Here is a 17,182-nt window from a genome sequence, read left to right as displayed (position 1 = left end):
TATCATTTCTATGTCAGATCTGTTCAACTCAACAACAAGGATGAGTTGTTGAATATATTAATTATAAACCTTTAATTGAAGGTGTGCATTAAAACATGATCACATAGTTAACCACAAATTGAATGCATGTAATGGCCTGCTTACAGCAGGTCCAGACTCAATTAAGTAATTGATCAATCAATCCATTAACAGGTTATGTGTCATGATTTACAAACTGTTTACAAATGTTGAACAAACTATATATGAAATGCTTTATAAGCTGTTTGTAAGAAGACATTAACATGATGGCTTACTATGCTCAATAGCCTGTCTGATCTCCTTTAGACTGTGTAGAGCAGTGGTACTCAAACTTTTCAGCATGGGCCCCTTTTTTTCAGAATTTCTGGGCACCCCATTTTTTCCCCAATAATTCCCAACATCCCAAATCTAATGACACAACCTTAAAATCAGTCAATTTCGATTTTTACAACAACAAACAACAACAAATAAGCTTAAATTCAATGCATTTGAGTCTCTGATAAATAAATACATTTACTTAATAAAACTATATCTTTGAAACTATCTTTCAAAAAATGTTTGTATATTGTCCCAACCAATAATCTGCACTTTTAATATTTTGTTCCTCAAAAAAGAAATGAAAACGTTTTGGCGACCCCAGTGCAGTTACCCCACGACACCACTAGGGGTCGCGACCCCGGCTTTGAATACCATTGGTGCAAAGCCATCTTATAAACACAGCCATTCATCTCTCTGTCACGACGCATCACGACGCACTAGCAGGGACCTAACAGTTTTTTCTGCTGTTGCACTAACCTGGCAAGGTCTGCTTCAGATGCTTCATCAGCTACGCAGCTCAGATCCAGTGTGTCTGAGAAACAGATGCTGAGGAACGGGATGATCTTCAGACAGTGATGGCATTGTTATTAGCTCTAATCAAGGCTGAGAACGATAGCATCTGTGTTTTTTATTGCTTTTAAGACATTGAAGAACTGTGGTGCTAATTTTATGACTCTTGGAAACTTAGTTGCTTCCTTCAGCACATTACGTGAGGGCTGGCTAAAATCCTGAGTGGAAGAGGTACAGCAATCAGCAGAGTCATCCAGGGACAGCACTAAAGAATAAACTAGGTAGTATTAACCAACACCTGCATTGCAGAGGTGTGGATATATCAGTTGTAAAACTGTTTCTAAGCTACTATGGCGGAAGCTGTATGTGACATTGACATTAGAAAGAGCCACATTTGATATCCCACTGCTTCTATGGCTACTTTAGTCTGTTTTTATTCATACTATTTGGCAATGTCCACTGATGAAAGGGGTTGAAATTGCTCTGAGTGAGCAAAGCATAGTCACCAACAAGCGAGTCCGCAGGTGCAGTACAGTCTGGGTCATGTGAGGACATGCAATGTGAGGACAAGCAATGGAAGTGCAGCTCATGTAGTTAATTTGCAGTCGTAGCCTACAGGCAGACATTTCTAAGATGTTCTTATTTTGATATAGAGTGCATTCGGAAAGTATTCAGACCCCTTGATTTTTCCCACATTTTGTTAGGTTACAGCCTTATTCTAAAATGTATTTAATAAAATCCCCCTCATCAATCTACACACAACACCCCATAATGAAAAAGAAAAACAGGTTTTTAGACATTTTTGCCACAAAAATACAAATAAACTGAAAAATCACATTTCCATAAGTATTCAGACCCTTTACTAAGTACTTTGTTAAGCACCTTTGGCAGCAATTACAACCTCGAGACTTCTTGGGTATGATGTTACAAGCTTGGCACACCTGTATTTGGGGAGTTTCTCCCATTCTTCTCTGCAGATCCTCTCAAGATCTGTCAGGTTGGATATGGAGAATTTGATGCACAGCTATTTTCAGGTCTCTCCAGAGATGTTCGATCAGGTTCTGGCTCTGGCTGGGCCACTCAAGGACATTCAGAGACGTGTCCCGAAGCCACTCCTGTGTTGTTTTGGCTGTGTGCTTAGGGTCGTTGTCCTGTTGGAAGGTGAACCTTCGCCCTAGTCTGAGGTCCTGAGCGCTCTGGAGCAGGTTTTCCTCAATGATCTCTCTGTACTTTGCTCCATTCATCTTTGCCTCAATCCTGACTAGTCTTCCAGTCCCTGCCGCTGAAAAACATCCTCACAGCATGATGCTGCCACCACCATGCTTCACCGTAGTGATGGTGCCAGGTTTCCTCCAGACGTGACCCTTGGCATTCAGGCCAAAGAGTTCAATCCAAAGAGTTCAATCTTCAATATTTTATTTCACATTTATTGAGCCAGGTAGGCTAGTTGAGAACAAGTTCTCATTTACAACTGCGACCTGGCCAAGATAAAGCAAAGCAGTTCGACACATACAGCAACACAGAGTTACACATGGAATAAACAAACATACAGTCAATAATACAGTAGAAAAAGTATTTATACAGTGTGTGCAAATGAGGTAGGATAAGGGAGGTAAGGCAATAAATAGGCCATGGTGGCGAAGTAATTACAATATAGCAATTAATCACTGGAATGGTAGATTTGCAGAACATGAATGTGCAAGTAGTGATACTGGGGTGCAAAGGAGCAAGATAAATAAATAAATACAGTATGGGGATGAGGTAGTTGGATGGGCTATTTACAGATGGGCTATCACTGCTACAGGTGCAGTGATCTGTGAGCTGCTCTGACAGCTGGTGCTTAAAGCTAGTGAGGGAGATATGAGTCTCCAGCTTCAGTGATTTTTGCAGTTCGTTCCAGTCATTCGGAGCAGAGAACTGGAAGGAAAGGCGACCAAAGGAAGAATTGGCTTTGGGGGTGACCAGTGAGATACACCTGCTGGAGCGCATGCTACAAGTGGGTGCTGCTATGGTGACCAGTGAGCTGAGATAAGGTGGGGCTTTACCTAGCAGAGACTTGTAGATGACTTTGGCGACGAGTATGAAGCGAGGGCCAGCCAACGAGAGCGTACAGGTCGCAGTGGTGGGTAGTAAATGGGGTTTTGGTGACAAAACGGATGGCACTGTGATAGACTGCATCCAATTTGTTGAGTAGAGTGTTGGAGGCTATTTTGTAAATGACATCGCTGAAGTCGAGGATTGGTTGGATGGTCAGTTTTACGAGGGTATGTTTGGCAGCATGAGTGAAGGATGCTTATTAAATTACATTTTGGATTGGAGATGCTTAATGTGAGTCTGGAAGGAGAGTTTACAGTCTAAGCAGACACTTAGGTATTTGAAGTTGTCCACATATTCTAAGTCAGAACCATCCAGAGTAGTGATGCTGGATGGGCGGGCAGGTGCGGGCAGCGATCGGTTGAAGAGCATGCATTTAGTTTTACTTTCATTTAAGAGCAGTTGGAGGCCACGGAAGTAGAGTTTTATGGCATTGAAGCTCATCTGGAGGTTAGTTAACACAGTGTCCAAAGAAGGGGTATACAGAATGGTGTCGTTTGCGTAGAGGTGGACCAACAGCAAGAGCAACATCATTGATCTATACAGAGAAGAGAGTCGGCCCGAGAATTGAACCCTGTGGCACCCCCATAGAGACTGCCAGAGGTCCGGACAACAGGCCCTCCGATTTGACACACTGAGCTCTATCAGAGAAGTAGTTGGTGAACCAGGCGAGGCAATCATTTGAGAAACCAAGGCTGTTGAGTCTGCCAATAACAATGTGGTGATTGACAGAGTTGAAAGCCTTGGCCAGGTCGATGAATACGGCTGCACAGTAATGTCTCTTATCGATGGCGGTTATGATATCGTTTAGGACCTTGAGCATGGCTGAGGTGCACCCATGACCAGCTCTGAAACCAGATTGCATAGCGGAGAAGGTACGGTGGGATTTGAAATGGTTGTTAATCTGTTTGTTAACTTGGCTTTCGAAAGATCTTAGAAAGGCAGGGTAGGATAGATATAGGTCTGTAGCAGTTTGGGTCTAGAGTGTCTCCCCCTTTGAAGAGGGGGATGACCACGGCAGCTTTCCAATCTTTGGGATTCTCAGAAGATACGAAAGAGAGGTTGAACAGGCTAGTAATAGGGGTTGCAACAGTTTCGGCAGATCATTTTTAAAAAGAGAGGGTCCAGATTGTCTAGCCTGGCTGATTTGTAGGGGTCCAGATTTTGCAGCTCTTTCAGAACATCAGCTATCTGGATTTGGGTGAAGGAGAAATGGGGGAGGCTTGGGCGAGTTGCTATGGGGGGTGCAGAGCTGTTGATCGGGGTAGGGGTAGCCAGGTGGAAAGCATGGCCAGCCGTATAAAAATGCTTATTGAAATTCTCAATTATTGTGGATTTATTGGTGGTGACAGTGTTTCCTAGCCTCAGTGCAGTTGGAAGCTGGAAGGAGGTGCTCTTATTCTCCATGGACTTTACAGTGTCCCAGAACTTTTTTGAGTTTGTGCTACAGGATGCAAATTTCTGCTGGTAAAAGCTAGTCTTAGCTTTCCTAACTGCCTGTGTATATTGGTTCCTAACTTCCCTGAAAAGTTGCATATCACGGGGGCTATTCGATGCTAATGCAGAACGCCACAGGATGTTTCTGTGCTGGTCAAGGACAGACAGGTCTGGAGAGAACCAAGGGCTATATTTGTTCCTGGTTCCATTTTTTTATGGGGCATGCTTATTTAAGATGGTGAGGAAGGCACTTTTAAAGAATAACCAAGCATCCTCTACTGACGGGATGAGGTCAGTATCCTTCCAGGATACCCGGGCCAGGTCGATTAGAAAGCCCTGCTCGCTGAAGTGTTTTAGGGAGCGTTTGACAGTGATGAGGGGTGGTCGTTTGACCGCAGACCCATTACGGATGCAGGCAATGAGGCAGTGATTGCTGAGATCTTGGTTGAAAACAGCAGAGGTGTATTTGGAGGGCAAGTTGTTTTGGATGATATCTATGAGGGTGCCCGTGTTTACGGATTTGGGGTTGTACCTGGTGGGTTCATTGATAATTGGTGTGAGATTAAGGGCATCAAGCTTAGATTGTAGGATGGCTGGGGTGTTAAGCATGTCCCAGTTTAGGTCACCTAACAGCATGAGCTCTGAAGATAGATGGGGGGCAATCAATTCACATATGGTGTCCAGGGCACAGCTGGGGCCAGAGGGTGGTCTATAGCAAGCGGCAACGGTGAGAGACTTGTTTCTGGAAAAGTGGATTTGTAAAAGTAGAAGCTCGAATTGTTTGGGTACAGACCTGGATAGTAAGACACAACTCTGCAGGATATCTCTGTAGTAGATTGCAACACCGCCCCCTTGGGCAGTTCTATCTTGTCGGAAAATGTTATAGTTAGGGATGGAAATGTCAGGGGTTTTGGTGGTCTTCCTAAGCCAGGATTCAGACATGGCTAGGACATAAGGGTTGGCAGAGTGTGCTAAAGCAGTGAATAAAACAAACTTAGGGAGGAGGCTTCTAATGTTAACATGCATCAAACCAAGGCTTTAATGGTTACAGAAGTCAACAAATGAGAGCACCTGGGGAATAGGAGTGGAGCTAGGCACTGCAGGGCCTGGATTAACCTCAACATCACCAGAGGAACAGAGGAGGAGTAGGATAAGGGTACGGCTAAAGGCTATCAGAACTGGTCTTCTCGTACGTTCGGAACAGAGAGTAAAAGAAGCACGTTTCTGGGCGCGATAGAATAGATTCAAGTCATAATGTACAGACAAAGGTATGGTAGGATGTGAGTACATTGGAGGTAAACCTAGGCATTGAGTAATGATGAGAGAGATATTGTTGCTAGAGACGATTAAACCAGGTGATGTCACCGCATATGTGGGAGGTGGAACTAAATGGAGCAGGGTTATAGGCTCCACAGTGAAATAAGACAATAGTCACTAACCAGGACAGTAATGGACAAGGCATATTGATATTAGGGAGAGGCATGCGTAGCCGAGTGATCATAGGGGTCCAGTGAGTGGTTGGGCTGGCTGGAGACACGGCGATTCAGACATCTAGCAGGCTGGGGCTAGCAAGCTAGCAGAAGGGCCTTAGAGGGATGTCTCGACGGAGGAAAGTCTGATTTAACCTCCGCTTGCGGTGACGTCGATAGACCAGTTGTGATGGATTAGTAGGGTTCCGAGTAGCAGAGGGGTCCAAGTCCAATAGGCAAAATAGGTATAGTGGCCCAAGAAATTGGATGATGGATCTATTCAGCTAACAGTTCAATATGTTTTAGACAGCTAGCGGGCCGCAGCTAGCAGGCTAGCAGATGGGCATTCAGGGGACGTTGCGACCTAGGGGCCAGTTGAGTACCCCCTCGAGAAGATTACGTTGGTAGTCCAGTCGTCAAGGATTGGCGGGGTTCCGTGCCCCGTACCGGCAGTAAAAGGGGTCCGGGTATTGTAGCCCAGGAGTGGCGTATGGGCCTCTTCAGCTAGCCGGGAGAATGGGCCTAGCATGGGCTAGCTCCAGGCTAATTGGTGCTTTCTTTGGGACAGACGTTAGCCAGGAGTAGTCACTCGGATGGCAGCTAGCTAGCTGCGATGATCCAGGTGAAAGGTTCAGAGCTTGCGGTAGGAATCCGGGGATATGGAGAGAAAATAGGTCCGGTATGCTCTGGTTTGAGTCGCGTTGTACAAACTGGCGAGAGCTTTCCGAGCTAAAGGTTAGCTGATGACCGCTAGCAGTGTTTAGCTGACTACTAGCTAGTAGCTAGTGAGCTGGCTAGCTTCTGTTGGGGGATTCCGGTTCCGAGGTAAATAAATATACTTTAGAAAAAACAGATCGACACCACATTGGGTGAGGCGGGAGACTATTTTGAAGTTGAGGTTTAGAAAAATATAAAAAAGATATGCGAAGAAAAATATATACAAAGATATATACATGGCACACGACAAGATGAAGGACAAAGACGTCTGACCTCTACGCCATCTTGGATTCACAGATAATTTTGTTTCTCATGGACTGAGTGTCTTCAGGTGCCTTTTGGCAAACTCCAAGCGGGCTGTCATGTGCCTTTTGCTGTTGAGTGGCTTCCATCTGATAACTTTACCATAAATGCCTGATTAGTGGAGTGCTGCAGAGATGGTTGTCCTTCTCGAAGGTTCTTCTTTCTCCACAGAGGAACTGTGGAGCTCTGTCAGAGTGACCATCGGGTTCTTGGTCACCTCCCTGACCAAGACCATTCTCCACCGATTGCTCAGTTTGGCTGGGCGGCCAGCTCTAGGAAGGGTCTTGGTGGTTCCAAACTTCTTCCATTTGAGAATGATTGCAGCCACTGTGTTCTTGGGGATCTTCAATGCTGCAGAAAAATTTTGGTACCCTTCCCCAGATCTGTGCCTCGACACAATCCTCTCGGAGCTCTACGAACAATTCCTTCGACCTCATGTCTTGGTTTTTGCCCTGACATGCACTGTCAACTGTCAACTGTGGGACCTTATATAGACAGTTGTGTGCCTTTCCACATCATGTCCAATCAATTGAATTTACCACAGGTGGACTCCAAGTTGTAGAAACATGTCAATGATCTCAATGATGATCAATGGAAACAGGATGTACCTGAACTCAATTTTGAGTTTCAAAGCAAAGGGTCTGAATACCTAAGTAAATAAGGTTTTCTGTTATTTTTTTTTAATGTTAGATAGACATTTCTAAAAACCTGTTTTCGCTTTGTCATTATGGGTTATTGTGTGTAGATTGCTAAGGATTTTTTTTATTTAATCAATTTTTGAATGAGTCTGTAACGTAATAACATGTGAAAAAAGTAATGGGGTCTGAATGTCATCTGTATGTCATCATCTTTTAAAAAAAATGTTAGATAGACTATTTTGTTCTGAAAGTTTTAGGAACAAAAAATAATATGTAACACCCCAGGTGTTATCGTGCTTTGTGGCATAGAATCAGACCAACTATCCCTCTAGCATTATAATGTGGATTCATTCACTGTGAGTGAGTGATAGGCTACATTTCAAAGAAACCTCTTCATGGATTCTGCCTGAGATAGTCGCTGTCCATTTTCCGGTGGTGCTGAATTCCAAGTTACGATCGGGTTGCTGTCTGCTTTAATGTTGCTAAGTCTCCGGAGGACCTATCACTCAATTGTTTAACTTGTCATGTAAAATACTTTGAATTAAATATGTATAGTTTAACATCATGTTTAACAATGTAGGTAATGTAGGTAATGTTGTTCTCAAATAATGTAGCTAATTGCTGAAACACTGCATAAACATCTCTCAATCTAAATACAGTATCTCATATTACTCTCTCATGTTCACTGTTGTTTTAATATTGTTTTACTATCCTAATTTATTTAATATTGTTTTACTATCCTAATTTATTTAATATTGTTTTACTATCCTAATTTATTTAATATTGTTTTACTATCCAAATGTATTTAATATTGTTTTACTATCCTAATTTATTTAATATTGTTTTACTATCCTAATTTATTTAATATTGTTTTACTATCCTAATTTATTTAATATTGTTTTACTATCCAAATGTATTTAATATTGTTTTACTATCCTAATTTATTTAATATTGTTTTACTATCCTAATTTATTTAATATTGTTTTACTATCCTAATTTATTTAATATTGTTTTACTATCCTAATGTATTTAATATTGTTTTACTATCCTAATTTATTTAATATTGTTTTACTATCCTAATTTATTTAATATTGTTTTACTATCCTAATTTATTTAATATTGTTTTACTATCCTAATTTATTTAATATTGTTTTACTATCCTAATTTATTTAATATTGTTTAACTATCCTATTTTTTTCATATTGTTTTACTATCCTAATTAATTTAATATGGTTTTACTATCCTAATTAATTTAATATGGTTTTACTATCCTAATTTATCTATCTTAATTTTACATTTGTCTATCTTAATTTTATATTTATCTATCTTAATTTTATATTTGTTTACCTTAATTTTATATTTGTCTAGAAATGTATTGTTTTTATCTTTGTCACTTTTTTATTTTATTTATGTAAGTGAAGTACTTTGAATTGCACTGTTTTTGGTAAGAAATGTGCTATGTAAATTAAGTTTGATTTGATAAATCAAGTGCTATAATAAAATGCTATTTGCATGAAAATGCCATGGGGTGCATCGTTTATGTTATGGTTGGTGGCCCATTCTTTGATGGTATGCATATATTACAGTGTAGCTTTAAATATCTGTAGAGGACAGCCTCTGTAGAGGACTGCCTCTGTAGAGGACAGCCCTCTGGATGGTGATGTGGTTTTGTATCATTTCTAGGCTACAAAAGATCATGAGGCATGCAATCCCACCCCCAGGAAAGCAGATGAAAAATGCATGTTGAGGTGAGATAGCTACTGTAAATGAACAAGTGAAAGGACATGACAGGACAATTGCATAAAGGAACAAGAGACCATATTTGTATTTCAGTATGACATTTATTGAGCAAATGCTGCTGGGAAATAGTTCATGATGAGTAAAGACATGGGATTGCAAACTGTAGCACCTCATTTATGTTCGCTATTTAAAGTCAAGTCCATCCTATGCATACAAGAATGTATGTGTGCGCATTTACATATTTATTTTCAATTGCACTCATTAGGTAAACATAATAGATACTGATAAAAAGCATGTTTAAGGCTCAGAGTTTCTTCAAGGTTCTTTATGCATTAGTTGCTTCGGGTACTGTATGTTTATGATCATCAGTACATTGCACCATCGTCTTTCTCATTCTTCACTATATTGTGTTGTAGACGATTGTATTTTTGGCTCAGTTGGTATCTTCACATAAAAAGGCTAGTCCTTTTGAACATGTGTCTCTAAAGTGGACCCTCCAACCCAGGAACCCCTTCTTGAATTAACATTTGAATGAACATACATTTCTATCACTCTCCCACCCACATACAGTATGCATCTAAACTGTAACCCTTCCATCCATACATACAGGTTAGAGCGGAGGGGACTCCCTCCCTGAGCTAGCATGCAGACGCCCCCACCCGTGAGCCCTCCCGTGAACTGCAGGGAAAAATAAAGACAATTAATAATCTGTCCCACTACCACATTTCCCTGATATAATCCGCAGCAAAACCCTTTTAAAGCTTTCTCTCAACATGCATTTTTTAAACTTTAGCTTTGTCACATCATATGGCTTCTCTCGTTGCTTTTCTGTATGTTTGAGAGTGGTTATCTTTATTACATCGCTCTAGCTCTATGATTTCTTTGTTATGTTAGTTCTGGGTTGATTGCTTGTCGTCGTGTCATCTTTGTTCCTCCTGAGTGGGTTGGATGGAGCGCAGTTACTCAGTTTCAGTCACCACCTTGACGGACTGGGAAGAGTGTTTCTCCATCTTCTTGCTGGAGACTGTCTTCTCCTGCATCAAATCCTCAGACTCCTTCACAGTCTCGGTGACAGTGACTGATTTGGTGACATGCTTGGCCCCGTCCTCTCCAGTGGTGATGGTCTCCACTGTTTGGGTGATGACCACCTTCTGGTCCTTTGGATCATCTTTCTGGTCGGGGTCATCTTTAGTGGGGCTCTCGTCCACTCCATTTGAGATAACATCCTTCTCCTCTGCCTCTTTCCCACCCTCATCCTTCTTGTCCTTGTCCTCTGGGGAAGTCTTCTCCACATCTCCGTTCATGGCTGCGTCTTTCTTTTCTACCTTCTTCTCTTCCTCTGAATCACTCTTTTTGTCTACTTTCTCTTCTGCAGCCTTGGGGGCCTCTGACTTTGGAGCTTCTGGTTTGGGGGCCTCACCCTTAGGGGACTCTGCCTTGGGGGATCCTAATTTGGGGGATTCAGATTTGGGGGATCCTGTAGGTTTTGGGGATTCAGATTTGGGGGATCCTGTAAGTTTTGGGGATTCAGATTTGGGGGAGCCAGCAGGTTTTGGGGATTCAGATTTGGGGGAGCCAGCAGGTTTTGGGGATTCAGATTTAGGGGATCCAGCAGGTTTTGGGGATTCAGAAGTAGGGGATCCAGCAGGTTTTGGGGATTCTGATTTAGGGGATCCAGAAGGTTTTGGGGATTCAGAAGTAGGGGATCCAGCAGGTTTTGGGGATTCAGATTTAGGGGATCCAGCAGGTTTTGGGGATTCAGATTTAGGGGATCCAGCAGGTTTTGGGGATTCAGAAGTAGGGGATCCAGCAGGTTTTGGAGATTCAGATTTAGGGGATCCAGCAGGTTTTGGGGATTCAGAAGTAGGGGATCCAGCAGGTTTTGGGGATTCAGATTTAGGGGATCCAGCAGGTTTTGGGGATTCAGAAGTAGGGGATCCAGCAGGTTTGGGGGATTCAGATTTAGGGGATCCAGCAGGTTTTGGGGATTCAGATTTAGGGGATCCAGCAGGTTTTGGGGATTCAGTTTTAGGGGATCCAGAAGGTTTTGGGGATTCAGATTTGGGGGATCCAGCAGGTTTTGGGGATTCAGATTTGGGGGAGCCAGGTTTTGGAGATTCAGATTTGGGGGTTACAGCTTTGGGGGATTCATGTTTGGGGGATCCAGCTTTTGGTGACTCAGACTTGGGGGACCCAGCCTTTGGGGATTCAGCTTTTAGGGAGTCTGGCTTGGAGGGCTTTGGGGCCTCAGATTTCTGGACCTCAACTTTTGGTGCCTCACTCTTGGGGGCTTCTGTTTTGGGAGCCTCTGTCTTGGCTACAGCTGCCTTGTCATCTGTTTTGTCTTCTTCCTCATCCTTATCATCTCCATCTTTGGATCCTTTGTCACTACCTGCATCTTCATCTTGATCATCTCCCTCTTCTTCTCCCTCTCCTGTCTCCTCTTCTCCTCTGCTTCCCTTCTCTTTGTCAGGAGAGGCCTTTGATTCTGGGGCTTTAGAGCACAGGACTGTCTCCTCTAATTCCCCCTCTCCTTCTCCCTCATCACCACCTTCTGTATCATCTTCCTTCTCACCCTCACCCTCTTCTCCTTTCTCACCCTCTTCTTCTTTTTCTCCCTCTTCCTCTTCATCACCACCTTCTTTGTCCTCCTCTTCCTCCTCAGCAGGTGTGCTGGAGCTAACTTGGGCTTCAGTGGAGGCTACAACCTCTTCTGATTCACCCTCTCCCCCTTCTCCCTCTTCTCCCTCTGCTTCTTCTCCTCCCTCTTCTCCCTCATCCTCTCCTTCATCTGTGGCTGCTGTCTCCAGAGCGGCAGAAAGCTCCTGGGCGATCTCAGCTAGGTCTTGGTCCATCTCATCCTTCTCATCCTCTACCCTGGTCTCCTCGATGATCTCCTCGACAAACTTATGCTGGACTTTCAGTTTGGGAGGCTCATACTTGGACTTCTTAGAGGAGGTGACGGTGTGGCGGTAAGGGAAAGTGCTAAAGTGGGTCTCTTCACCTTCTAGGAGTTTCCTGCAAGAACAGTAGAACATGAGATATAGTTTAGTGTAGGCCTAATATAAAAATGTAATTTCTATATATAAATGAGATCTTTATATACTATTTTGTTTTGAAATGATATTTCATATATTTAAAAAAAACAACGTTTTTTCAATGTTAGGCCTAATTAGCGCTCTGTCGTCGCATTGTACCTGTATGCAGCTATCTCAATGTCCAGGGCCATCTTGACATTGAGCAGGTCCTGGTACTCGCGCAGATGACGCGCCATCTCCCACTTCGTGCCCTTGAGCTCATTATCCAGCTGGTGGATGGTCTCCTGCAGAGAACAAGACCGAGAGACACAAGCTGGTTAAGAGCTATTATTTCTTATGCCTATATGGAACCCTGAAATAATACTTGGTTATTTCTTTTTGGTGTAGGGATGACACATTTCTCCATAAGGACACTGCTTTCTAAACATCATAAGAAAACTATCAAAAATACAATGTCATGTTTTGTGATCCTGGTAATTACTTCACAAGCACATTTAAACTTGTATAGGCCTACATTTGAAACAGCACTTTCAGATTCCAATAAAATATTGCAATAACAATTGAAATTGTGAAGTCCTCCTGTCTCATTTATGAAAAGTGAAAGTGCAAATAATTGGATAGGTTGGACTGTTGTTGTGTTAAATAATGTATTCTGACGCAGTGAACAGCACTGTGTTTCAAGGGCCCCGGGTCTCTGGCTCAGCAACGAAAAAATAACAAAAAAACAGTCTGCTGCATTATGTTTTCCCAACCCTATAATGTCCTGACGTGCACCAAGTGTCGCAGCTTATGCGTAGCCTAATGCTCCAACATTTGGAGATGTTACATCTGTGTCCATAAGATGGCAGCATTGTGCCATTTAGGCTGTCTAAAGCAAAAGCGCAGACACCACCATTGCGCAGAGTTTATAGCCTAGTTAAAACACATTCATTTAGGGCCCACATAATAAAACAATTTAGTTCGTTCAAAATCAAACTAATACAATATGTGGGGACACAATGCAAGTGTATGTCTTTCTCTCTATAAATGTAGGGGACTCTCCTTATAAGTAGACCTACATTTAAAATAAGAATAAAAACCTCAAAGGTGTCGTGATAATATTCTCAATTTGAAATCAACGAAAAACATATCTTATTTTATAATTTATTCTCTCCACTACATTGCTTCTTTTTACACAAATAACACAACTTTATAGAATACTTAACCATTAAGCCTGTGGCTGGGTGTTTCTGTATGAAAATAATGCCTACAGCGGGTCTCATCATACCTGCAGGCTGGACAAGTCGCTGTTGTGTCGGTCCTCGATGTCATTCAACTGCCTCTCCAGTGACTCCCTGGTTCCCCGGACGGACTCTAACTCCACGGTCTTGGACTGAAGCTGGCGGCGGTAGTCTGCTATCTCATCACGGGCGGACTTGATTGCATCTTTGTTTTGTTCCGCAGCATCAGTGAGCTTGGAATAGCGGCACATGAACCAGTCCTCCACCTGCTGCAGGTTCTGGTTGGAGTGGCCCTCGAGCTGGGTGCGGATCTCCCGGAGCGCCTCGGTGATGTCCGTCTTCTGGATGTCTTTCCTCTCCATGGTCACCTGCGACGCCTGCACCTGGGCGAACAGGTCGCTCACCTCTTCCTCGTGGTTGTTGCGGATAAAGGCAATCTCGTCATGCAGTGACTGAACTTTCTTCTCCAACTCTGACTTCACCAAATCAGAGTCGGTCATATCTTTTTTCAACGCCCGGATGATGCCTTCCGTCTCATCCCTGATGCGGGCTTCCTCATCGAAACGGTCCCTAATTCTCTGGATGTCATCCTCGACGTGGTCCGTGTCGAGCTGGATCTGCGCTTTATCGTGGTGAATCTGCTCCAGCATGGAGCGCAGCTCCTGGAGTTCCTGGTCGTATAAATCGCCTAGCTGGGATTGCGACACCTGCTTCTGCCGCAGCGTCTGGATCTCCTCTTCGATCTGGCTGTTCTGCTGCTCCAGGTAGTGCACCTTGTCGATGTAACCGGCGAAGCGGTCGTTGAGCCCCTGGAGCTGCTCTTTCTCGTTGGAGCGCTTGTAGTCTCCGTTCGTTTGATTGAAATCAACGCTGTCGGCGGAGCTGAGGAGTGTGGAGCTGTACGCTCTGGCTACCGGCATATTGACGCTCCTCTTGTAGGAGGAGGTCATCGTGGAGCCTGGGCTTGCCCGGGACCAGGACTGAGAACGGAACCCGCTGGAGGGGGTGCCCGTGGAGCGGCCGTAGGTGGTCCTACTATCCATACTTCTCCTGAATGGACTCCCTATCGTGTCCACCGGGTGGTAACTCATCCGGCCAGACCAGGGGTTGCGTGTGCAGATGGAAGGGAAGGTGTGCGAGGTGGAGGAGTGGTGTGTGTGTGTGTTTGCAGGTGCGGGGTGGATGGCGCTCACAGCATTCTTAGCCTCACCGACTGTCCTTTATATAGGAGAAGCTTTATCGCTAACAAGGCAGCGACTGTTTTTACTGGCCCATTGATCGAACGGAGGGGGAGGGTCATGTCTCAACCCTTCATACTCTATGTAAGTGAAACACTACTTGCTTGTGTGAGGGTTCGTGGGTGGCCGTTTGAAAAGCAGAGGAATGATCACACATAGGGAGAAAAAAGGAAATGGGGTGATTATCATTAGGATTTTTGGGATGGCTCATGTGTCCTTGACGTTGATGTGTTTATCATTTGTCTCTTGTCACAGAGGGAATATAGAGTTTCCTCCAAACATTGAACATTAGATTAAGAGAGAAAATTATACATGCATCTCTGCATTTGCTAATTCAACCAGCCAACGTGCAGCATTACTATGCATGGAAATATAACTTATGGAGCAGTTCAATGACACATGTTAATTATTATTTCCCCTATTATTAGTTAGCAAAAAAGGTTATACCAGAAATGATCAATTTACCGATGCAATTTAGAGCAATAAAAATATCGGCACCATGGACAGCACCACCCTGCCAGAATCAAATATCGGCACCATGGACAGCACCACTCCGCCAGACTCCAATATCGGTACCATGGACAGCGACTTAATGCAGCAAAACACCATTACCGTCCTTTACAAGTGTTTGAAAAGTGTTGAAAATGTTTCTCTCAAATTGAACAGAATGATTGATCATTAAAATAATTGAATTAATAATGTATATTTGCCTATGAACATGTGCAAAGCCGAACCAATTTCCTATATTGATGTTTTGCTTGTGCTAAGTCTTCAATAATAGGTGATTGATTACTTCTTGACAGGAAACCTCCCAAGATCAAAGGGATTACCATCAGTGACCTACCGATGACGTATAAAGTGAGACTACCATGAGGGGGTTGGTTCAATCAATATCATGCATTTATGTGACCACTTATAACTTTCAGGAAATGTTGAAGCATTAATCATAGTTGTAGTTATTGACAGCTATTGGAATAGATTACAGTTATGATCAGCCTGTGCTTATATGCAAGTAATTTACCCCATTCAATAGTATATATTACCTTCATAATGCATATCATAATATGTTATGGACAAATTTGCCCTTTTATTTTGAGCCACTTCAAACCAAAGCATTTCTGTAGTGATGAATAGGCATCCAAACTGCAACACTGTTTTTTTCTATAATTACATTCCTCAGAATGACTTTGTAACTCTATCTGTCCAACTCTAACAATGATGGGAAACACTTTGATTAATATGGTTTCATAAACAGATACAGAATACAATGCATAAGTTACAGTCTTTGGGTTGCGGATGAGAGCACATGGGATAGAGAGGCTGCTATCTCCTCCCTGCATTGAGATGATTTCTCTAAGGAGTGAAGCTGCAGTGTTGGTTGACAGATCTGATTGGCTGCAGTGTGTTGTCAGTCTTATTGATTCCCATTCAGTCCTGCTCTACCCATTTCAGAGGTAACTAAGGTCATTGCAAACCCTGCAACTGAAGCAGGTAATGCAACAAAATGGCTGCCTCTGGTTTTGGCCAATTGACTGCCTTTAATGACAATATTTCATCCTATGAAAACCAGTGATTAAAAATTCAAAAGGCACTTGCACATCTGAGCTATCTTTGTTGCAGGCACATAGTAAGAATTGAATAACATGAGAAAAAATAAGAAACCTGCACACTGCTCTTGCTAGTATCCCTTAATAAAGAGCAGTGAAACTAGCAAGAGGAGTGTGCAGGTTTCTTCTTTATTCTCATCCTATGAAAACCAGCAAGACTATTTTTGACAAACAGCAAGGCTATTTTTGCCTCCCAGAACATTATTACCCACAATAAGATTTAAATTGTTTGTCAGGTTTGATTCAGATTCTCCAGTTGCCTTTAACAACCCTTGTTTTATACCACAGTTAAGAGGGAAGAATAAGTTATTCCCATCTCTGAGACTTAATTAGACACTTGTCACTTATCACCCATTTGTATTCTGTTATCTCACTCATTGTTTTTCCATTGCAACAGTTAGCTCTGTGGAGTGAGCCCTAACGCATTTGAGAGCTCAGACAATTTCAGATTGTGTTTGTCCCAGAGAGAGAGAGAGAGGGAGAGAGAAAGAGAGGGAGAGATAGTTACCATGCCTCACTACATAAAAGTGATTCTCTCATCCTAACTGAATGTGTGTGAATGTGTGTTGTTGTGGCTGAGTTAACTTGAGCGATGTATACGGCCCTATACTCACTTTCTCCTGGCTGATCCTTGTGACCTAGAGCTAGACACCTGGCCTCTGTTGCCTCTTTCTCTCTCTGCTCTCCTGCTGGCCTCAGCCTTTAAAACATGTACATCACCACCAGTGGCGATTTTAGCATGTAAATCTTGGTGGAGTAAAACACAACACAACACTAAACAATACATTAATTGCACTATAACGGTGACAAACGGTGCCCACAAACTGTTAGGGCC

The 17,182-nt window shown here is 43.0% G+C and overlaps 1 protein-coding gene across 1 annotated transcript; it reads right to left on the bottom strand.

Annotated features, from left to right (window-relative positions):
- Positions 1-9,325: 9,325 nt before the first annotated feature.
- On the bottom strand, positions 9,326-14,711 carry LOC115159616 (neurofilament medium polypeptide). The gene is made up of 3 exons (XM_029709505.1): positions 13,550-14,711; positions 12,442-12,566; positions 9,326-12,262 (listed from the first exon to the last, which is right to left on the bottom strand). The coding sequence occupies exons 1-3, from the start codon at positions 14,591-14,593 to the stop codon at positions 10,204-10,206; spliced, it is 3,228 nt and encodes a 1,075-aa protein (XP_029565365.1). The 5' UTR covers positions 14,594-14,711; the 3' UTR covers positions 9,326-10,203.
- Positions 14,712-17,182: the final 2,471 nt, after the last annotated feature.

This window comes from Salmo trutta, chromosome 23 (assembly GCF_901001165.1).
Source record: "Salmo trutta chromosome 23, fSalTru1.1, whole genome shotgun sequence".
Classification (NCBI taxonomy): domain Eukaryota; kingdom Metazoa; phylum Chordata; class Actinopteri; order Salmoniformes; family Salmonidae; genus Salmo; species Salmo trutta.
This window is presented reverse-complemented; position numbering and strand designations above follow the sequence as displayed.